Here is a 23,939-nt window from a genome sequence, read left to right on the forward strand (position 1 = left end):
GAGTGTGATAGTTTGTGCGTGTGTGTGAGTGAGTGAGTGTGTGTGTGAGTGTGTGTGTAAGTGTACCAGGGTGTGTTTGTGAGTGTGTGTTGGAGTGAAGGTGTGTGTGTATGTGTGTGTGAGTGTGTGTGAGGGAGTGTGTGTGAGAGAGTGTGTGTGGGTATGTGTGCAAGTGTGTGTGACTGTGTGAGTGTGTGTAGATGTGTGAATGTGTGTGTGATTGTGTTTATGTGAGTGTGATAGTTTGTGCGTGTGTGTGAGTGAGTGAGTGAGTGTGTGTGAGGGAGTGTGTGTGAGAGAGTGTGTGTGGGTATGTGTGCGAGTGTGTGAGACTGTGTGAGTGTGTGTAGATGTGTGAATGTGTGTGTGATTGTGTTTATGTGAGTGTGATAGTTTGTGCGTGTGTGTGAGTGAGTGAGTGTGTGTGTGAGTGTGTGTGTGAGTGAGTGAGTGTGTGGGGGTGTGTGTGAGTGAGTGCGTGTGTGAGAGTGTTTGTGTGTGAGAGTGTGTGTATAGATAAAACTTTATTAATCCTCTGAGGTCTCCTTCGGAAATTGTTTATTGTACATTATTGTTTTGTGCGTGTTTGTTTGTGCATGTGTGTGCAGAAGTGTGTGTGGTGTGTACATGTATGTGTGTGTATGTGTGTGTTAGTAAGTAAGTAATTTTTATTTGTATAGCGCTTTTCCAGACCAGGGTCACAAAGCCCTTAAACAATCAAAACAATAAAGTATATACTTAAAGGTCAAGATAAAACTGATAACACAACAGGAGTTCCAGAAACGTGTGTGTGTGTGTAGGTGTGCGTGTGTGTGCACGTGCGTGCGTGTGCGTGCATGTATGTGTATGTGTATGTGTATGTGTATGTGTATGTGTGTGTGTGTGTGTGTGTGTGTGCGTGCGTGCGTGTGCGTGTGCGTGCGTGTGTGTGTGTGTGTCACCAGGATCTACAGTGTGTTTGTGCTTCAGGTTCAAATCTTCAGCATCTTCACTGACGTGGAGGAAACTTGCAGGAAATGATTAAGTGATTGAAGAGATTGAAACAAACAACAAGGATTCGAACCCACGACATGTGACACACGTGCAGCAACGACATCACATGATCATTAAATGGTTCTTTTCTAATTCTAAGTCAAAACAAAATCAAAAACATGAAGAAAAATGAATAAAATTCTGATTCAACGTTAAAAAAGTATTTTATCTGCCGAACAAACTCTTGATCCTTGTGCTATATCAGGGTCAAAGTGACCCGGTGGGCAGAAAACAATGTATGGAAGCGCGGGAGGTCGTTGACCTCCACCAAGAGACAACAGATGGGATACCACAAATACATTTGTTCACACTTTGACCCCGAGACGACAAAAGGTTTAACTCCACCGCTTCAAAGACGAGTCGGAGAAGAACGTGTTGCTACAAGAAGAAAAGAACATTTAAACGAGTGAAAGATGAAAAACTAAATCTTCAGTTCAGGAGGAAAAACATCAAAGTATTTCTTCTTCTCAAGGTCAAGATCAAACATTGTTGAAGATGTTCAAACTGTTGGTGAGATTAAAACAGTTTAACATCACGACTGACCAGGTTTGAAGTTAAACAGGTTATGATTATATGAAGTTTAACGTGGTTCTGGTCCATGACACTAGGTTGTGGATCCGATCTAGACCCTCAGTTCCTGTGGGGGGCTCTGGGAACATGGGGTTCCTGTGAAGGTCTGGGTTTGACTCCGTCACCGGTTCTGTTCATGACTTTTATGGACAGAACTTCTAGGCGTCGTCACGGCGATGAGACCTGGACCCGCGGTCCTCATCAAAGCGTGACCTTCATCTGTCGCTGGAAAGGTTCGAGTGTGAGGCGGATGGGAAGAGAATCAGCACCTCCAAATCTTAGTCCATGGTTCTCCGTCGGAATGAGGAGGGGAGTCTTCTCCGGCGAGGATGAGATCCTGATCCGAGTGTCTCGGGGTCTTGTTCACGAGTGAGGGAAGATTGACAGGAGGATGAGCGTCTTCAGTTCTGCTGCTGCCCCGGCGACCCGGACAATACAATGAGATGTTTACGTAGAATGTTGTGTAACGACTAAAATGATTTTTATTAACTTTTAATCTTCATCTATGGAATCATTTAACTTTAAATATGCAAATTAAAAATGAAAAGATCTTTGAAATGTTTTTGTTTCATGTTTTGTGATTAAAGATAAAATCCAACAATAGACAAAATAATTGACAATTCAAATATTTTTTGTTTTTGTTTAGTAAACACTGACAACTGACGCGTCACACGATCATAACTGACAAGTCACATGATCACAACTGACGCGTCACACGATCACAACTGACAAGTCACATGATAAGAACTGACAAGTCACATGATAAGAACTGACGCGCCACATGATCACAACTGACGCGTCACATGATCACAACTGACGCGTCACATGATCACAACTGACGCGTCACATGATCACAACTGACGCGTCACATGATCACAACTGACGAGTCACATGATCATAACTGACAAGTTACATGATAAGAACTGACGCGTCACACGATCACAACTGACGCGTCACACGATCACAACTGACAAGTCACATGATAAGAACTGACAAGTCACATGATAAGAACTGACGCGCCACATGATCACAACTGACGCGTCACATGATCACAACTGACGCGTCACATGATCACAACTGACGCGTCACATGATCACAACTGACGCGTCACATGATCACAACTGACGAGTCACATGATCATAACTGACAAGTTACATGATAAGAACTGACGCGCCACATGATCACAACTGACGCGTCACATGATCACAACTGACGCGTCACATGATCACAACTGACGCGTCACATGATCACACCTGACGCGTCACATGATCACAACTGACGCGTCACATGATCACAACTGACGCGTCACATGATCATAACTGACAAGTCACATGATAAGAACTGACACGTCACATGATCACAACAGAAGCGCCACATGATCACAACTGACGCGTCACATGATCACACCTGACGCGTCACATGATCATAACTGACACGTCACATGATCATAACTGACGCGTCACATGATCACAACAGACACGTCACATGATCATAACTGACACATTACATGATCACAACATTCATAACTGACGCGTCACATGATCAGAACTGAGACGTCACATGATCACAACAGACACGTCACATGATCATTACTGACAAGTCACATGATCACAACAGACGCGTCACATGATCATAACAGACACATTACATGATCACAATATTCACAACAGCCACATCACATGATCATAACTGACAAGTAACATGATCAGAAATGACACGTCACATGATGACAACAGACGCGTCACATGATCACAACTAATGCGTCACATGATCACAACAGACGCGTCACATGATCACAACTAATGCGTCATATGATCACAACAGACGCGTCACATGATCACAACAGACGCGTCACATGATCACAACAGAAGCGTCACATGATCACAACAGACGTGTCACATGATCACGACAGACGCATCACATGATCATGACAGGCTCGTCACATGATCACAACAGAAGCGTCACATGATCACAACAGACGTGTCACATGATCACGACAGACGCATCACATGATCATGACAGGCTCGTCACATGATAACAACAAAGAGACGAGAGGTTCATGTTTGAGCCTTTTATTGTTTCAGTGAAAACAAGAACATTTACAGAAATAATTCTAAAGAAGGCAACTGTGATACAAAGGCAGCTGTGTGAGTGTGTGTGTGTGTGTGTGTTTGTGTGTGTGTGTAGATGTGTGTTTGTGTGCGTGTGTACATGTGTGTGTATTTCAAATGAATAGTTCAGCAACAGTTCACTGGGTTCTATTGATTCTCAGAGAAAATAAAACAACTTAAATATCAACTAAAACAGTAACAAACTGAAGGTTCATCTCTGGACTCAGAGCTCAGGAGCTGCTGAGAAGTAAAGCAGCAGCAGATCTCGTCTCCATACATGGAGTGGAAAGCAGCAGGTTAGTGTGAGTCATGGACTCTCCCTTCTCTCTCCTCCACACACTCGCCATGACATCCAGATCAACACATCAGATACACAACCTGCCTTCACACGAACGCTCACACTGTGTGTTTTGTAAACGCGTCCAAGTGTCCATAAATAAGTGGAGCCGCGACTTGTTTACCGCAGTCTCGTCGGCTTCACCTGCAGCGTCGACGAGCGGATTCACGAGTTCAGGAAGAGACGATTCATCGTCTGCGAGCTCAGTGTCAACACGAGAGTCACACACACACACACACACACACACACACACACGACTCTACGGCACCTCAGAGGCTGGTGTTGAGCTGCAGGTCCAGTTACCTGCTTCACCTGCTTCACCTGCTTCACCTGCTTCACCTGCTTCACCTGCTTCTCATCAGTCGATCAAGAGCTTCACAGACGATCAAACCTACAGAACAATCATCAGATTAAACACTTTTCAAATCAAATATTATCATCAGTACATCAGTGCAGACAGTGTTTCTTAAAATAACATGTAACCTTTTAAATTCAATATAATTTGTTTTTGTATAAAAGTGCAAAACATTGTTATTAAAAAAATATATATTGTTGTTATTCCATTAATCTCGGAATATTCCATTAATCCGGAAACTTATGTTTGGTGCATCATTGATCCGCACGATATTAAAAAGTTTTTATCCTGTTGATGTTTGTAGTTAAAAAACAAAAACAATTATGCACATGGAGAGAAAAAAACTCCAGACCAATCATCTAGTTTGATGCAGTAACGTCGTCCACACTAACCTGCTCGCCAGATCTTAATTCATGTTAAAGCAACAGTAAGTAGTATTAAAAGATCGTTTCTGGCTCCTCCTAGTGTCAGAAGTGTGTAACTGAAATATCGTAGAACCTCAAGTTACCACGTAACACGTGTGTGTTTTCTAACAAAACAAACTAAAGAGTCTTATCGGGACAGTTTTACCTTCAAAAGACTCTTCAGTTTCTGACCCACCGTCAGCGGTTTGGGGGTCACTGCGTTCAGAAGAGCATCGTTAAAATAAAAAGTAGTTTTAATTAAGAAGTCAAGATTGTTCAAAGTTAAAGTAATTATTACAGAAAGAATGTTACACAGTGCTGCTTTAAAACAGTGTGCAGAAGATAATCTAGTTTGACCGCAACTGACAACTAAAGACTCACAACTTTAAACCCACACAGTTAAATCAATTTAAACAAAGGAGATATTTTGTGGTTGATGTTCGTCATCAAAGATGTCTGGAGGCGGAAAAGAAGCTCATCTCAGGCGCCGTCATGCGTGTCTGATCTGGGATCGTAACTCTGGCGCGTTAAACGAAGGACATCCACGGAGTAAACAAAGAGGTCCAGTGATGCCGACGCCGCAGAAGATTTAATGTCTCCAACGATACAATCGCGCCGACCTTCAAGTGACGACCACGGAAAACCTGATGTTGGTGGAAATAAATCCCGAACTGACCAGGGATCAGTCGGTCTCCTCCTCCTGCTGCGTCGGAGGCATCACGGCTGTTCCCAGGAACCCCCTCCTCACGATGTAGGGACACGGCGCGGCGCTCGGGATGTCGGCGAAGCCTGAAGGGACAACAAGTCGTGAAGCCGCTCGTGATCCTCGTCTCGTGACTCTTACCCATCATGACCACCTCGGGGAGGCCGTACGGCTCGTACTCCGTGTCGTCGAACGCCGCCGACAGCTGCGTCCTGTTGCGGCGAATCCTCTCCGCCAGCCGGGCCGGGTCTGCCGGGATCGGGAAGGAGCCTGAAAACAGCATTTTGTCTCCCGCGGCTGCTTCCTTAGGGGGCGGAGCCTCCTCGTCCACTTCCTGCGTCTGAGTGGACGTCGAGTGAAGCTCCGCGGCGGGAAGACGCTGCTCCGTCTGACTGGCCACGTCCCTCATGTCCCTCACGTCCTTCACGTCCTTCACGTCCCTCATGTCCCTCATGTCCCTCATGTCCCTCATGTCCCTCACGTCCCTCATGTCCCTCACGTCCCTCACGTCCACGACCTCTGCTCGTCCTGAGCGACACTGGGCTGCTCTGGTCGAGTCGTCCTCGGACTCGTCGTTGATCTTATGTCGACGAGATTTCTCCGACGACGCTTTCAAAGTCTCGACGCGTTGCTTCTCCTCGGTTTGAGAAACTCTTTGGACCACATTTGAGTTTTGGTTTTCTTTCTCAGATTCCTGGACAAGGAGGTCGAAATGTGACGAAGGGAAACCACAGGAATTCACTTTATAATTCATCCATTGTTACCACGTGTTCTCTCGCAATATTTAATAAACAAACCTCATTCTTGTCATTTCAAAATGTTTATTAACTTATGGATCCGTTTAATGAAGAGATCAGTGGAGCCGGAACTTTCATTCGATGTTATAATTTCAGAGAGAAGTTCATCAAACTTACCTGATCATCACCAGAGTCGTAGATCTTCTCCTCTGAGGAGCGTTTCGAGCGAGGGACGTCCGACGCGGCGCTCTGCTGCAGACTAGTGGTGGAAAAGAGGAACTGTCACATCTCTATGAAGAGATACGTTTATGTTCGTTCAAGTGTGAGTTACCGTGAGAAGAGTTTACGACCCTGAAGTTTGTTGGAGGAGGAGCAGAGGAGCAGCTCGTCCTCCCTGACGATGGTCACGTGAGTCCGGGGTTCAGCGGGAGGTCCTGGAGGATCGGGACGACCTTGGACTCGAGTCTTCTGGATTTCATCATCCGTGTACGTCGGGGCAGGTTGACAAGATAATCTCCAGACCAGCAGCTCTTCAGCCTGATGCTCTGCATCTTCACTGACGGCCGCAAGTTTACTCTGCAGCGCCACCACCTGGACAGATGGAGAGATTAGGATAAGAAACCTTCAATAAAGTTCTATCCATCTATTGCCAGTGTTTTAAACATGGACAGAAAGATGGATGAAAGGACAGATGGAGGGACAGAAACATAACATGATGGAAAGACATATGGGAGGATGGAATGAAAGAAAGAAAGATAGATGGATGAACAAAAAAATATGGATGGAAAGAAAGATAGATGACCGGACAGAGAGATGGAAAGAGAGAGAGAGGAAAAGGAAGATGAATGGATAGATGGAAAAATCGAACAATACATGGACAGAAAGAAGGAAAGATAGATGGACAGACAGAAAGATAGATGGACGGAAAGAAGAACAGATAGAAATATGGTAGAGAATGGTTTAGATTCTCTCAGGTGATGAAACAGTACCTGCTGCTGCAGTCGATCAATCTCCAGTTTAGTGAACGTCGACTCTTCAGCTGGTCTGTCGTGTGTCTCTGGCTGCAGTGAAGTCAGAGGAGTGACATCATCATCTTCATCATCATCATCATCCTCCTCATCAGTGTTTTGATCGTGTTTGGTCAAGTTAACGGGTTTCAATCCTTTATTCTCCTCCTGGTCCAGTTCATCCAGACCTTCACCACCTTCTCGTTGACCACTAGAGGGCAGCATCGGAGTCTCGTCCCGTTGCTCACATACGTGACTCTCTTTCCCACGCCTGTCATCTCCTGAGGTTCTCGCCAGCACAGCATGGTTTTCTCCACTTCTCTGAGGACCCGATGACTCTTCCGCCGTCACCTCAGGACTTCCTTCCTCGTCAGTCTCCGTTTTTATCATCTCCACACGTTCGGACTGTAGAGAGTGAATCGTTTTTCTGCACAGCTGCAGTTCCTCTCCTTGACTTCGGAGGGCGCTCTCTTTCTCCTGAAGTTCAGCCAAGAGTCCGGTGATGTGCCGACTCTGACTTTCGAACGCAGCGGTCAGTTGTTTGGTCTGACTCGTCACCTGAGAGCAAACAAGTTCAACTGGTCAAGCTTCAGTTTGGTCTTGGATCAACAACAGCCTCACCTGATTCTGCAGAGCGTTGAGTTTGGTCTGGAACCTCTGGGCTCGCTCGGACTCTCGGGCGGATTCTTTCCTCAGACGCTCGTTCTCCTCGAAGACGGCCGAGTCGCTGGTCTGCAGGTCTGAAGGAGACCGTGTTCCGTCAGAAGATGAAGTCTCTGAGTCACACAAAGCTTCGGTTGGATCCTCGGAGGCCAGCGAGGGCTCGGAGTCCATCATCTCCTGGATGAGATCTTCCGTTGCCTGGGACACCAGGGTGTTCTGCTGGTTGGTGGAGCTGCAGAAGAGCCTGTGCTGCTCGGGGGATGGGAAGAGCTCGTCGTTGCAGTTGATCTGGTCACTGCGGAGGGTCAGGTAAGTGGGCAGATCCTCTCTCAGAGCTGCTCCATTTCTGCTGCTCCGGAGTCGATCCAGTTCGTCCTGAAGTTCTGCCAGTTTTAGATCAAGTTCAGATCCTTTCTCTCCGTCCCTCTTCTCCTCCTGCTCCCTCATCTCTCGTTCTAGTGCCAGCTGGACCTTCACCTCCGACAGCTGCTTCTTCAGCTGGATGTTGAGTTGAACCATTTCACTCTCGCGAGCCTCCTGCTCTTCTTTGTCTCCGTCCTTCTGTCCCTCCATCATGGTCTTCATCTCAGCCTCCAGCCCGACCAGAGTCTTCCTCATCTTCTCCGTCTCTGCTCTCTCTCGCTCCAGCTGCAGCTTCGACTCTCTCTCCTGCTCCTCCCTCTCCACGGCGCGGCTCCCGTTCTTTCGGCTGAGTTGCTTGAGTCTGGTTCTGGCCTCGGCTTCTGCCCGCCTCTGGGCTTCCAGATCTTCCAGGCGCCTCTGGAGTTCTTCTCGCAAGTCCTGGATCTCCGAGCGCAGCATCGCGTTTTCCTTGTGGAGGCCCTCGGAGGACTGAGCCTCTTCACTGGTTCCTCGTTTTTTCTCTTCCTCAGATTTGGTTTCACCTCGAACGCGCTCATCGTCACTCTTTGGAGAAACATCTGCTTGACTTTGTTTCCTCTTCTTAACATGCAAACCCTCCTGGTTGTCACGAGTGATGTGTTCCGATTCTATTCCTTCTCCTGGCTCTCTGTCGAAGGGATACGACGGCGCCATCTCTTCCTCCTGATGCTCGTCATCTTTGACCTCTGCTCGACTGGACACGTTCCTCTTGGTTTGAGTGCGAGGATGACAAGAGCCGGAGGTCGAGGAGGAGAAACTCTGTCCTGCCGAGGGAAATACAACCGGCTGCGGTTTTGCAGAAGCTGCTTTTTCATCTGTTTAAAGATACATTTTGGTTCAGTATACTTTAAAAGTACAATGTTTTTAGCTAATTACACACTCATGAAATTAAAAACAGGAAAAGGATGGAAATTATTATTTATTGTCCAATTTAAGACCAACTGGACAATAAACCAACATTTTAAACAGACAAACACCAAATCAATAACAAAATCTTGCGTGTGTTTATTTGAACATAAATGAACATTCTGTAAAAAGTCTTGCACAAAACACACGGTACCACTTTCAGTCGTGTAGAAAAACACTTGAAAAGATTTCGAGATCTAGAGTCGATCTGTAAATTATTGAAATATTGTAGATTGTTATAAATGGAATTTTTGGATCTCTTGGGAAAATTCCTTTGGGAAATTTGAAGCCGTTTCAGAGCTTAATTTAGACATTTCAATGCCTTGTTTTTACATTTATGTATTTATCAAATCTATCTATATGTGGTAACCCTCTCACACTACCTGGTAAACTGACATTTTGTTGTGTTTAATCCTTTAGACGGTTAAAGGATTACGGTCCCTCATCTGATCAATTTGAAATTAGTGCAATAAATATTTGTTTATGGGACATAAAAACCTCACATGGCACCCATTTTTTCTAGACATCTATAACATAGGAATCAAACTGATAAAAAAAAACCTGGACAAGCCAACCAAACTAAGACAGGCCTGAGAGTATAACTCAGGAAGTGAGGAATCTGTCACACCTTGAAGTTCCTTGAGTTGCCTCTGAGCGTCTCCTCGCTGCTCCGTCAGACTCCTCCCCTCGTCCTCCAGAGACACGATCCTCTTCCTGCTCTGCTCCAGACTCAGAGCCACACCTTCCACCTCTCGCTGAGCTTCCTGGCGCACAGAGCAGTGAGACGAGAGAGCAGTGAGACACTTGTGTAGATGTAAATTGTACAGGTCATAAAAACTCATATTTCCATTCAAACTAAGCATATTTCTGACGGACGCTGTGAGACACGTGTATCAAAGTCCAGATGATTCCCAGAAGCTGCATCATGACCCGTCATTAGGAGCATGATTTATTGATCATAATAAACATGAAGCTCAGAGACGCTGCATCATTAAAAATGTATAGGTTTGCTTTTAAAACCATATGACGGCAAATAAATTATGGATTAATCGCCTAAAAAAAGCAGAAATTTCACCTTCTGGTTAGTTGTTGTTGTGTCGATGTTGACGTGAACTTACCGTCAGCTTGGTCCGAGTCTGAGTTAGAGTTTTCTGGCTCTCCTGCAGCTGAGCCTCCGTCCACTTGAGTTTCTCCTTCAACGTGTCCGACTCCTTCTCCACTGCCTGCTTCTGCAGCGACAGCTGGAAGAAAGACTCGACTCAGAACTTGTTGACAAACATCACGATCCAACATCAGCCATGAGCGTCTGACCTTCACAGAGGTTGAAAACATCAAGTAAACACTCGTACGACTCCAGTTGAAACATGAATTATCTCACAGTTTTAGCACAAACATCCAGCCAGAGTTAATGATTCAAACAACACGTCTTCACGCGACACGCGTACATGCAACAGCCTGATCTGAGCGATGAATTAAACCACCTGTAGTGTCGCAATCTATCATTATTGACACAAAAATGAAAAGGATTATTCAAAACATTTATTTTAATTTACTTATTACTTATATTTAGTATCCTCTTCCATCAAAAACTTAAAAAAAATATAAAGATTTTATCCTCCTACATGAGATGTTTATTATTTACACTTTCAAATGAACATTATCATCTTAATGTCAAAGTTAAGAAGTTTGAAGAAATTAGGTTTTAAAAGAAATCAGGAAAAAAGTTTAAATGTGAAGCAAATGTAATCAATTAGAAAAACACTTTCTTAAAGTTTGATATAAGATTTTCCATTACTAGTAAATGTAATTTATAACTTAGTGATTAAATGTTAATAATCACAACCAGTGTCAAAGTAAATGAACTTGATTAAAATGAATCAAGTTAATATATTGGTCTATAAAGGCGCTTTACAAATAACCTTTACTTATTTACTTAGAATAAAAATCAGTGTTTGTTTGTCATCAGTCGATATTTAATTAATTAAAGCCAGAAACATGTTTAGAAAATGCAGTAACAAGTGACTACAATGTTTGTATTTGTAGTTGAGGAAAAGAGGGAAAGTTGTAGGAACAGAATCTGATTATTAAAAGCATGAAAACTGTTTTCAACCTGGAATAAAAGTGTTATTACAACCAGTGGACCCTGAAGCTGTAGAACTAAGAGACATGTTTCTGATGAACTCATGCAGCTTAAAACGGTTTGACACGGAGCTGATCTCACACATGCCTTCACACCTCTGAGCGTTAATGACACACAGGTTGTTGTGGCACGTCTATGAAAGATGCTTTTTCTCGACTCACATTACCTTCGTGGCTCAATCTTTCCAGTGAGGGGAGTGCAAGGAGGGAGAAAAGGAAGGTGGGAGAGGAGGACACAGCGAGTGAAGGAAAAGAAAACACAAAAGGTGAAAGAGTGAAACTGAAAACACGTGAATATTTGGAGTCTCGTGCAGGAACGTGAGATAAGGTTATCTTTACTGCGGGAAAAGGAGATAAAGTCACAAAGGAAAGTTGACAGAGGGTGAAATATTTAAACTCACAGTAAAAAAAAAAAAGTACAAAGATTCAGCCTGTAAATGCAAAATAATATTTTTTAATTTCAAATAAATCCTGAGCAGAGATAAGTATTAATAATCGGGTAAGCATGTCAAGTTCAAATAAAAGTTTAAATATTATAGAATTTGAGTTTTGAAAACCCCAAGCTTTAAAAAACATCCACAAAGTATTGACCATTTATTTGTCCACTTTAATAAATTAAAAACATATTAAAGTACAAGTATTTGAACTTGCAAACTTGTCATTGCATCAGGGTTCCTACAACTAATAAGTAGTTCGTTATTATAATAATAAACTCTCCCGACATGTAGTAAATGTTCTCCAAGATGCAGTAAGTTCCTCATCATGACCATGTTTTACACTCATTACTTTATAAAGTTGCTCTGAAATCTTGACGAACGAGAGGTTACGAGAGTCCATTATGACATTATAAGATTTAAGTGGGCGGGGCTTAAGATCATTTTCTAATGTCAATATTTCAAAGAGAGATGACATCCCATTTGTCTTTCAATAACAGTGAAGTTAATAGCTCTCACAAAGCTTTGCCGCCCAGCCAAGCAATCCCAGGTCTCTGTGACTAACACATAGAAACAGATGTAGAAGTTAAAGACGGTATTGTAGCGACCACGGGAGGTGAACCACGGGAGGTGAACCACATTATGGCGCGGCATCATAGATTTCGTGAAACATAGTTGTGCGTCTACCTTGTCAGCTTGTGCCTGCAGGGAGTTGTGTAGCGTCCGGGCCTGTTGCAGCTCCTGGTTCATCTTGTTCACCTCCTGCTGATGTTGCTTCTCCGAACATTGTTTTTCCTTCTGCAGCTCCGTCAAATCCTGAAGGACGGAGAAGAGAAGTTTATCCCAAGATTTAATTACATGTTTTAAGCTTAACGTGGGAAGAAAACATATCTGTTCGATGAGTCAACGTTTGGAAATCTGGTTTGACTTGATTTTTATGACGATCAATTTCAAATAGATGTCATTCTTGAGTTTCCGTCTCACCCTCTGATGCTGTTTCTCCTGCTCTTTGCTGCGCTGCTGCTGCTGCAGACGACTGCTCTCGTAGTTCTGTCTCTGACACTTCAGCTCTTCTTGCAGCTGCTTCAGCCTCTGCTCGGCTTCTGACGTCTGCAACGACACAAAACCTCCCTTCAGATCCTTTTCACGCACAGACGTCTTAATGTTTGGTGACCGTTTTTTCTGGTGATTTATTAGTGAAAAAATCATTATTAAGCATGTGATTCTGCTCCATCACACCTTTTATTTATTTATTTACTGATGCAAAACTCAGTCAAATTTGCTTTTGCTGCACCTTTATTCAAATGAGGATTGAAAGACATATTTAAATGTCCTTGTTGAGATCGTAAACATTTGCTTTTAGATGAGATGAGAAGGTCATTGGAATGTTTTGCTTGTGATAAACAAGTCAATTTCAAGTCTGTGCTGAACAGAAGTTTAGGCTTCAGTCGTAACAAGTCACAAAACAAATAACTTTCATTGAATCAGTATCAGTTTTAACGTCTTCGGCGATGGAAACGTACCCTTTCGCTCTCCTTGGCGATGCGTGACTGAGCCACGCTCAGCTCGTCGCGGGCTCTCTGCAGGCTCGTCTGTGTGGCGTCCATCTTCTTCTTCTGCTGCTCCATTTCATTCTGACACGCCTTCAGCCGGTCAGTCTTCAGCCCCAACTCCTTCTCCAGATCAGACACTCGACTTTTAACGTCCGCCACTTGCAGATGGAAAGAAGGACCTTGAAACAGAGTAATCGACTTTGTTATGAATAAAAACGTGAAATAAAAATGTTGACTATTGCTAAAAGTAAAATGGATCTCGATGCACAGGAAAAGAACATTGTCTTCCGTGAGGAGAAACTGTGTCGATCCATCAAAGCAGCTAATTAACAAGTTGCTCTTCTGAACTTTAATGACCTTCGAGCTGATAAATCTATTTTCCATCAGGCCTGCAGTGTTTGAACAGCTGTTGCGACATGTTTATGTCGCTGTCCTGCTCTTGTTCGCACACACAGAAAGAACAACAATAAGAAACACAAATATTACATCATTTATATTTGATCATCACTTGAAAGTGTTCCTTAATTTAAACATCATCTTCTGTAACCTCCGTTGCTGCTGTTCCCTCACACACACACACACACACACACACACACACACACACACACACACACACACACACACACACACACACACACACACACACACACACACACACACACACACACACACACACACACACACACACACACACACACACACACACACACACACACACACACACACACACACACACACACACACACACACACACACACACACACACCAGATAGTTTAAGAGTGGATTCACTGCAACATGAAATCTGACTTGACTTGACTGACTCAGAGATTGCGACACAGCCGATTATGTAACCAGTGCTATGTGAGGTCACGCAGCGAACATGACATGTAGGAGGCGCCGCCTCACTTTATTGGATCTTCCTCAAGGAAGAGATGAAGCAAAACAACACACGACTCAGTAACTCTGGACACACACGTCCATAAATGTAAAACACACCCACATGTCAAACATTAGCCATGTTGTAACGGTGCTCGTATCAACCACACAAGGGTAAACTAATGTGGTCTTTAGAAAATAAGAAGCGAGTTATCATTCGCTAATCATATAATAATATAATATAATATAATCATTATCACTTTAGTGTGAAACATAAACGTTAAGGAATTTATTTGGCTCAGATTAGGTTCATTTTGAAGGGAATGGCACCACATACATCATGCTATTAACACATTTATTACCACATTCTACACATTATTTCAGCGGCACCATTGTTAAGTAGCATAACTTTAATTCAATCGAAAACCTGTCACAACATTATTTCTCTGATGTTTATAGAAAAAAAATTGCATTGCATGCATTATTTAATATTTAAACCCAATAATATTGTGTTTAATTTGATGAGAAAGATTAATTTCCTGAAATTAATTTGGACACTTGTTCTTAAAGTGATGGTTAAAATTTCACTCATTTTCTACTCTAACTCATGTCGACTAATGTGGGATTATTTTCAGAGTGTTCTTATTATTGTTATCGACAAGAATGTAAGTCCATCTTAATAAGCGACTGGTGCCAAGGGGAGAACTTCCTCTAAAAAGATACATAAAAACATCTTCTCGACGAGAAGAATAAAAGTAAACAAATCAATATTTTACGCTCATTTGTGGCAGACATTTAAAGACAAACTACTAAAGGTAAGGTAAAACTTTATTGATCCCGAAGGAGACCGTGGCAGACATTTAAAGACAAACTACTAAAGGTAAGGTAAAACTTTATTGATCCCTCAGGAGGTCTCCTTCGGGAAATTGTTTTTTACCAATAGCCAGCAATTTTTCATAAACAATAAAAAATAATACATAAAAAATAAAATAATAAGAAGAACATAAAGAGAAAGAACAAGATGACACAATCTAAGTCTAAAGACAAAGACAAAGAACATAGGTCAAGGAAAGAAAAACAACAAAGACAAAGGATACAAAGACTAACATGGAACAGAACATCCAGATACTTTCACTGCACTCCTGCCCCCGAACTCAGAATTGTAAAGTACTGGCAGTTTAATAAACGTACAATACATTTTCAGTGCCACTTAACTTGCTCTGAAAACATGTTTTTATTTTTAAATTCAAAACTTATGTTACACACTTATTAGCACAACAAAAAATAAAATTCATCATCAGGTTTCATATGATTGCTCTTAAATGTACTCACTGTCAGCAGCAAGTGCCCTGTGGCCTGTTTCCTTTCTCCCATGGTCCACTGGGCCTCGACCGACTGCGTCAGCACTCGGCATCCTGGGAGATGAAGAAGCAGCAACAACTCTCCTGGTGTCTTCGCGTTCCCACGGAAATGCCGCCAGAGGAGTCGAGAAGGTCTCGGGCTGACGGGATGAATGATGCTGGGGGGTGTTGTGTTGCCGTAGAAACGGCGAGTCCGAGGCGTCGGAGAAATGAAGACGCTGCTGAAGTTAAAAGATTGAAACAGGAAACATGTATTTTAACAATCAAGTTTTACATAAACAACATATTTTAGACGGAAATCATGTGGCTTTACCAGGTCGTGGGTCCAGTCAAGATTTAAGACGTTTGAAATAAGCAAGTCTAGATAAATATATTAAAAAGTATCCTAATTTTCAAAATGACTGAATATAGAACATTTATTATATCTTCAGTCTAGTCACAAATCATTGTTTTATTTTTCAAAGGATTTTATTATAATGTACAGAAAACTAGTCAAAACCAATTGTCATTGACTTTATTTTACTTACTACACTTTGTACCTATTTAATTGTGTATTATCACAGTTAAGAATGAAGGATTACGCCAAAACAAACAAAACGATTGAAGTATTGCACAGCGAGATTTACTTCATAAATACTTCAACAAGGAAAATGCAAATTTTCATTTTGGTGCATGTTTTAAAAACTGTTCAAATCTATGGCAAATATATAGTTTGAGGTGCACCATAAAATAAATAAAGAATAAAATAGAAAAATTATAATAAAAATATGATGTTTTATTATTAATCCATATTGTGCAGGTGTTTGAAAGATGTAAAACGGCAAATAACCAAGACTATTTCTCACTCATTCAGGATATATACTTAACAAAAGTTAAGACGGACTTACTCGACTGGGTCGGCCCGGCCCTTCGTCTCTCTGCCTCTCTGACTTCTGACTCCCTGTCAGACAAAGACAAAGCATGTGGTTGTTGACTGTGTGTCTCAACAGAGCTAATGTAAAGCACAGAGTACTTAGATGATCAACAGGCTCTTCTTAAAAACAGGTCTCCAGAGGAAACAAAAGTGTCAGAGACTCTAGAGATTTAGATTTCCTGTTGAAAGACACGTGTGACCAGACTGTACCGCTGAGCTCCCAGGGTGAGGCTGTGTTCCAGCAGGGAGTTGAGAAGAGAGACACGTCTGCTGTCCTGTTGCTGCTCTGAAGCTTCTCCAGTTCAGCCTCCAGTCTGTAGAGAAGCAAGAGTTCAACAGCAGGTCGAACCTGAAGATTGTTTGTTTGTCAGCACGTGTCTACCAGTCAAACCTGTCGAATCGCAACGGATGAACTTTTATCCGATGACGCCAAATATTAGGGCTGCATATTAGTATCTTGAATTGCGATATCAATATTAATGTGATATTTTTTTCTTTCACCTAAAAATGTAGCCGCGTGCAATGGAGTACTGTCGTGAAGGTCCGGGGGTTTAAAGAAGAAAAACAATGATATTTCCCATTCGTTTATTTCTGCGCTTGCGCGTCGACATGATGGTATAAAAATATCTCTAATAACTCTCAGTCTCGCGGGACTTGGATCGGTTTCCCGCCAAACTGAGCGACATCAGAGAGGAGCCGCCGGCGCGTCGTGATATCACCAAATCAATAATAAATCCTTGTACACGCACACATAACACTTTATAAATGACTCTAACAACTTAGCTTGTTAGCATACGGTGAAGACGCACACATAACACTTTATAAATGACGCTAAGAACTTAGCTTGTTAGCATACGGTGAAGACGGACACATAACACTTTATAAATGACGCTAACAACTTAGCTTGTTAGCATACGGTGAAGACGGACACATAACACTTTATAAATGACGCTAACAACTTAGCTTGTTAGCATACGGTGAAGACGGACAGGTTTGTTTGGAAGTTTACGATCTTATAACAAAACAACTGAGACGAGATGAAAAGTTCTTACAATATGTTGCTTTAACAAAGGAGGTTGAAAGAGACGAGTGACTGGATCACTAGTGTTTAACTAGATCATAAGTTAGTATTACTTCCGTGTATATACTGAGCTAAGACGCGTCGCCATAGCAACCGAGCCTAACAAGCTGCGCCGCACAGTTCAGACGGACGGAGACGTAAACAACAACGAGACATAGAAGTACAAATTGGCAACTTTACAGAACGTGACACTGATTGGTCGAAGTGCGCATTTAATAAATGCTTGATTTATACAATAAAAAATTATAAATTATCGCACGTTTTCGATGCATATAGCAAGTGCCAATTTCGCGATATCAAAGTTTTTTCTATATATCGTGCAGCCTTAGTAAAAATGTAAATACATTTTAAAAAGTCATTTATTTATCGTTATCAATGATCAACTCTGCATTTAAAAATGGACCAAACTTTTAAGTCAAGTTCAATTAAGTGTAAACAGGACGAATAAAACATGAGCAAACATACATTTAAATGTGAAAAAAAGAAAACACATCGTCAACTGGAACATCTCTGATTCGTTGTCATTTTCCATTGTTGATTTTTGAGGATCTCCTCATTAAATATTTAACATCACCAGGACCATGTGATCACTTTAACTAGATCAGCTCTGACATCACAAAGGAGCTCAAGTCTAGGAAGAATAATTGATTTAAAACACAACCCACCTCTTCACCTCCAGGGTGAGCTTGTTGTTGTGGGTGCGAGCCGACTCCAGTTGACCCTCCAGAGAGCACACCTGAGCCTGCTTGGTCTGCAGCTCTTGAGCCAAACGCTGGTTGTTGTTCACCGTCAGCTTGGCCTCGGACTCCACGCTCTGGAGGTCTCTGCGGACGCACTGGAGCTCCACACGCACCTCCTCATACTGGACAGAAGACACGGACATTAGGAACGACAAGGATAAGAAACAAAACACGTTTGTTGCCAAGAATGTAAACAAAACACAGGATTGTTTTGTGGTGGTGAAGGTAAAGAACAAAATGAATAAAATAAATATTAATGACATTCGATGATTCAAGTACAATCAAATAAGGGAAACATACATCAAAGTGGGCAATTACACTAAATTAAAAAATTAAATAATTAATGAAAACTAAATGAAATATTTGTGGACATTAAAAGTGAAAATAAGTTTGAATTCATTATTTCTGTTTTGAGTTTGTAACGTTGATATTTAGTGAATGTACAGTTCAGAAGAAAGTATTAGATGAGAACAATATCTAAACTTCTAATTTTGCAGAGTAAAGAAAATAGCAAAAGTTTCAAAAACAGCAAGAAAGAAGGTGCATGAGCACTTTTAATTATAATTATAATTGGGGGCAAATTAAACAAACAGACAAACTACTGTTAATCATGGATGATGACATCATCCTCTGAACACTGTCATCAGTGAACAGAGAAGCAGAAGCAGCACGAATGCTCCTCCCATGGTGCAACTCTAATAGACTCAGGGACTCACTCATTCCTCGTGTTATTAGATTATTTAATTCTGAGTTTGGGGGCAGGAGTGAAAAGATGATTTTATTCCATGTTAATCTTTGTATCCTTTGTCTTTATGTTGTTCTTTATCTTTAGACTAAGATTGTGTCATGTTGCGCTTTCTTTTCATCGTTTCTTAATTACAAATTAATTAAGGTATAAATGTACAGCTAAATGTATAAAAGAAATGTGTGAATAAATATCAAAATGAATAAATAACTTCTGTTTTTATTTTGGAACGGTGCCATTTCTGTCTAATTTCTATACAAACATTTGTATTGATGCATTTTGTATCTGCATATTTTATTATTTATGTGTTTTTTTATTTCAACATTTATTTCTTCATGTATTTATTTACAATGATGTCATTTATCCTTCATATCTCAAGCATGAACCCTCTGTGTAGCTGCATGTCAAAGCTTGGCTACCTTCACAGTTTGCTTCTCGAGGCTGACGCTGATGTTGTCGAGCTGCAGCTGCTTCTGCTTGTTCTCCCGGGACAGACGGTCCTGCTGGGTCTGCAGCTCCTTCACCTTCTGAAGGACCCGCCCGGTGAGCCCCACCGTCCAGTCCTCCTCTGCCCAACTCATGCTGCCGTTGTTTACGCCTGAAGGGAAACACAAGATGGACGCTCGTCATCAGTGTCGGACGCTTCATGAATCAAATCATATTTCAAAATCCTCAAGTTTCTTCATCCACGTCTGGACCAAAGTAGGAAGAACTCTCCTGTCACTGAGCCTCACGATGAATCATGGTTGTTGTGACACGAGACGGTTTCCATTCCACGTCTCTGTAAATACATTTGAATCATTCTCTCCTGAGTCTCGTCTGCTCGTTCTTCCTCTCGTTCTCTCTGGAGACATGTTGTTTCCAACACTGCTGTGAGACCTGCAGCACGACTGACCGCCTCTCAGCAGAAGAACGTCGAGGATTAAGTATTAACTCTTGATGATCAAAGCGCTTCGAGACATGCGAGGCTGCAAGAATGAAGTTAATCTTGATGGAACAGAAAAACTGAAAAGAAAGAGCTTCAGGCGAGAAACTCTCGTGGGTGGAATGTTTCGAAGAAAACAAAAACACAAGCACATCAATGGAAGTAAATCCAATTTATAATTGAATTAATTTCAATTATTCAATATTGGTTTTATTTTAATGATATTAAAACATCATTTCTGTTTAAATCCTTTCACATCAGAATCTACTGATTGATGGTGAGATGTAGTTTAACATGTTTAAACTCCAAACTCCATACTTTGTCATGAAAATATCTAAAGTGATGCAGCAGTGATGACGTCACCTGATCATTTAAGTATGATCCAGTAACTCGGTGCTCGTTTGGTTTTGCCTGGTGGTGCTCTGTTACGATGGATTTAAAAGGCTTCGAATTGTTTTAATATTGAATTTAAAAGGCTTCGATTTTTTTAATATTGGATTTAAAAGGCTTCAAATTTTTAAATATTGGATTTAAAAGGCTTCGAATTTTTAAATATTGGATTTAAAAGGCTTCGATTTTTTAAATATTGGATTTAAAAGGCTTTGAATTGTTTTAATATTGGATTTAAAAGGCTTTGAATTGTTTTAATATTGGATTTAAAAGGCTTCAATGTTTTAATATTAGATTTAAAAGGCTTCGAATTGTTTTAATATTGAATTTAAAAGGCTTCGAATTTTTTAATATTGGATTTAAAAGGCTTCGAATTTTTTATAATATTGAACTTAAAAGGCTAAGAATTAAAAAATATTGAATAATTTAGATTAAAATATAACAAATATTCAATAATTTAAATTAAAATAACAAATATTGAATATTTTAAATTATTTCAACCCTTAATATTTGAAAAAATAAATTCAACCATTAAATATTCTAATGGCACTGATTTTCTTCAATACACATTTATTTTATTTTACAAAAAAATAGTTTATTTTACACTTAACATAGAATTTAATGAAATACAATTTATTCTAAAACGTTCAAATGCTTTTAAATTCACCATCATCACCTTTAGTTTAAACTCTTGTTACTTCATAAATCATATGCAGGTTAGATTTATTCCACTTGTGGTAAAACCCTGATGAGGTTGAATCCCAATAAGGAGACGATCTCACTTCGTTCTCCAGACGTGAGACTCAATGTATCAACAAACTATGATATAATATTGACAGACAACTATTGACTTGCTTTACTAAATGTAAGTAAGTAAGTAAGTAATTTTTATTTATATAGCGCTTTTCCAGACCAGGGTCACAAAGCGCTTAAACAATCAAAACAATATTCAATAAAGTATATACTTTAAAGATCAAGATAAAACTGATAACACAACAGGAGTTCCAGAAAATCAAGGAAAAGCCTGAACAAATAGAAACGTCTTAAGATGTTTCTTGAAGGAGTCAGTATGTAGTGGGAGTGTAAGTCAGTGGGTGAGGTTCAGTCAGTGAGGAATCAAACCCCAAACATCCCATGTTCTCCCTCCTAGTCGGTCCCGGTGAGTCTGGTTATGCTCGAGATTTCTGCCTGTTAAAAGGCAGATTTTCCACTCGACTGCTGTCATTGTCATTCACTGGAATATGTTTTTCCATTGTGTAATTTATTATTTATAAGTCAACTTGGGTGTGTCTATTTTGAAGTCTTCTACATAGAAATGTTAATAACTGAGCAAGAAAATCAAATATACTTCTATTAAAACCACAATAGAAGTCAACTTGGGTGTCTATTTTGATACATGATAATAACTGGAAACAAGAAAACAAAATATATTTCTATTATTACGAGGTGGTTTAAGTATTGTTAAATTTGAGCAAGAAAAATAACAACTCGTATCGATGGATTAAATTTAAAAAAAAAAGTATTTCCACAAAAGCTACGGTTATAAAAAGCGTCATATTCGTGACATGGCGGTTGAAACTGACAGTTGTTGAAAGAGATGTTTATCTTTTCTTCGTAAATATATCGAATTATTCGCTTTTAACTGCCGTGACAACCTGTGAATAAAGTCCGCGGCAGATCAAGTCACCGGTTGACGAGTCCAGGAAGGTTTTGTTTTGTAGGATAAACTCGAGGAAAGATCCAGAAGCTAAAGGTCCAGAAGCTAAAAGCTAAAGCTAACTCACCACTGGAAGCTACTCACCATCACTGAGGCACAAAGGGCGCCAGATGCCCGGGAAGTAGCTCCGCAGGCTGGAGCGTCGCCGCTGGAACCGTCGCTGGAAGCAGCAGGAGAAACAGAAACGAGCATAAAACGGCAGAAAAACTCCTAAAAACTCCGAGTTTTGTCAAATAAATGTCAGTTTTTCCAGCGACAGGAACAGGTGGCGCGTGTCTGGAGCGGTTTGAGTGACAAGCCGACAATCACACGACGACCAGCACGCGGAGGGGCGGGGCTCTAGTGACGTGGCGTCGTGACGTCACAGGCAGGAATGTTTTGGGAGAGGTTGGAATGAGCGACAGCGCCCTCTAGTGACGACACAACATCAGCTGACAAATACGTAAACAAATGTATACATTTATAAATAAATCGTTGGATAAATATCAAAATGTCAAAATAAATAAATGACTTCTGGGTTATTTTTAGTTAAGAATGGAGCTATTTTACGTATAAAAACACATTTTGTAATTTATACATTTTGACATTCATTTATACATTTATTTATACATGTATTTATACATTTATTTATACATAAGTCATTTATCCTCCTTCATATCAGCAGATGCAGTTAAAATCTCTGACATTTATTTATAAACATGTTAGCATGTTAGCATATTAGCAAACATACCACAGACACATTATTTATTAACTAAATCAATCCATTTATTCAATCAATAAATAGTTGATAAGTACTTTTCATTCATTTTTTTAAAATTTTATATCATTTTTAAATTCATTATATTAATTTTAGATTATTTACAAACGTAATGTATATTCAGATGCAGTATTTATTAATGAGGTACACATTGTTAACAAGTACATTTGAATGAATCGTTTTTTTAATTTCATCCGTTTATTTTATAATTATTTACAAACTTATTGTAAATACAGATGTATATTATTTCTTAATCCAGTCTAAGAGACAGATATTGATAACAAGTACTTTGAATAAATCATTTTTTTTATATATATAATACGTTTATTTTATATTATTTACAAACTTAACGTAAATACAGATGTATAATTTACAAATCAAATTTAACAGCAACTCTAACAAGTACTTTCGAATACATGAATAACCTTTTTATTTCATAAATTTATTTTATAATGATGTAATGAGTATAGACATGCATTACATACAAATTAAGCACATATAAATTGTTATTATATTGAATATTTATTTGTATCTATTATGTACTTTATATATTATTCCTTTCATCTTTTCTGGATATTTCTAACACGAGGATATTCACAAGTTGTAATTAACAGAATTATATTCACTTACAAATGTGTCGATTTTTCCCAGTAAAATGATTTCCATTCATTTTATTCGAACGACCTTCATCTCAAGTATAACTATGTTAAAATAATAATATACTTTATAAAGATCTTGGATAAAGAAACGACCCTTTAATTACTGTGTAAACAAAGAACAGCTGATGCTAATACTTAGTTTATGACAGAAAGTAAACTTTTAAACAGTGCTAATGGATTTTATACATGTTTTATTTTAAATCTTTTCAACTTCAAAACTACATTTCGTGTCACGTCGTCGAGGCTCATGTCATCAGACGTGAATAAATCTACACACAATAGACGCGCAATAATGACCCGGATTAAGATCGTCTCCTTTCAACGCTGGATTATATTTAATCTCAATCCCTCGATGACGGACAGACTCCCTGCTGCTCACACAACACACACCGTCTGCCCTGGACCTGCCCAGGTAGCGAGG

General features: G+C 40.4%; 1 protein-coding gene across 4 annotated transcripts; it reads right to left on the reverse strand.

Moving 5' to 3' along the window:
- Positions 1-3,658: 3,658 nt before the first annotated feature.
- LOC148072450 (uncharacterized) lies at positions 3,659-22,405 on the reverse strand. 4 transcript variants are annotated; one of them, XR_015712816.1, is made up of 19 exons: positions 22,187-22,405; positions 19,490-19,668; positions 18,251-18,447; positions 16,715-16,818; positions 16,479-16,531; positions 15,563-15,812; positions 13,324-13,532; positions 12,785-12,910; positions 12,488-12,616; positions 10,346-10,468; positions 9,856-9,991; positions 7,878-9,136; positions 7,239-7,814; positions 6,581-6,840; positions 6,427-6,508; positions 5,654-6,206; positions 5,486-5,598; positions 4,976-5,025; positions 3,659-4,441 (listed from the first exon to the last, which is right to left on the reverse strand). XR_015712816.1 is itself a non-coding variant. In XM_087798991.1 (18 exons), the coding sequence occupies exons 2-17, from the start codon at positions 19,649-19,651 to the stop codon at positions 5,492-5,494; spliced, it is 4,323 nt and encodes a 1,440-aa protein (XP_087655117.1). In that variant the 5' UTR covers positions 19,652-19,668; positions 22,187-22,405; the 3' UTR covers positions 3,659-4,441; positions 5,486-5,491. The 4 variants fall into 4 exon arrangements, 3 of the variants coding, with proteins under 3 accessions (XP_087655117.1, XP_087655118.1, XP_087655116.1); XM_087798991.1 differs by lacking the exon at positions 4,976-5,025 and having other exon boundaries at positions 15,563-15,809; XM_087798992.1 differs by lacking the exon at positions 4,976-5,025 and having other exon boundaries at positions 13,324-13,511.
- Positions 22,406-23,939: the final 1,534 nt, after the last annotated feature.

Source organism: Callionymus lyra, chromosome 9, assembly GCF_982586985.1.
Source record: "Callionymus lyra chromosome 9, fCalLyr1.hap1.1, whole genome shotgun sequence".
Lineage (NCBI taxonomy): Eukaryota > Metazoa > Chordata > Actinopteri > Syngnathiformes > Callionymidae > Callionymus > Callionymus lyra.

What these genes read in the sequence shown, in the direction of transcription:
- LOC148072450 (XM_087798990.1), bottom strand. Translation starts at nt 19,651, where the DNA reads ATGAGTTGGGCAGAGGAGGACTGGACGGTGGGGCTCACCGGGCGGGTC. An exon ending in GGCCGGGCCGACCCAGTCGA is followed by an intron (nt 15,813 to 16,478) that starts GTAAGTCCGTCT and finishes TTTTAACTTCAG; the next exon opens with CAGCGTCTTCATTTCTCCGA. An exon ending in CCCCGAGGTGGTCATGATGG is followed by an intron (nt 5,599 to 5,653) that starts GTAAGAGTCACG and finishes TTGTCCCTTCAG; the next exon opens with GCTTCGCCGACATCCCGAGC.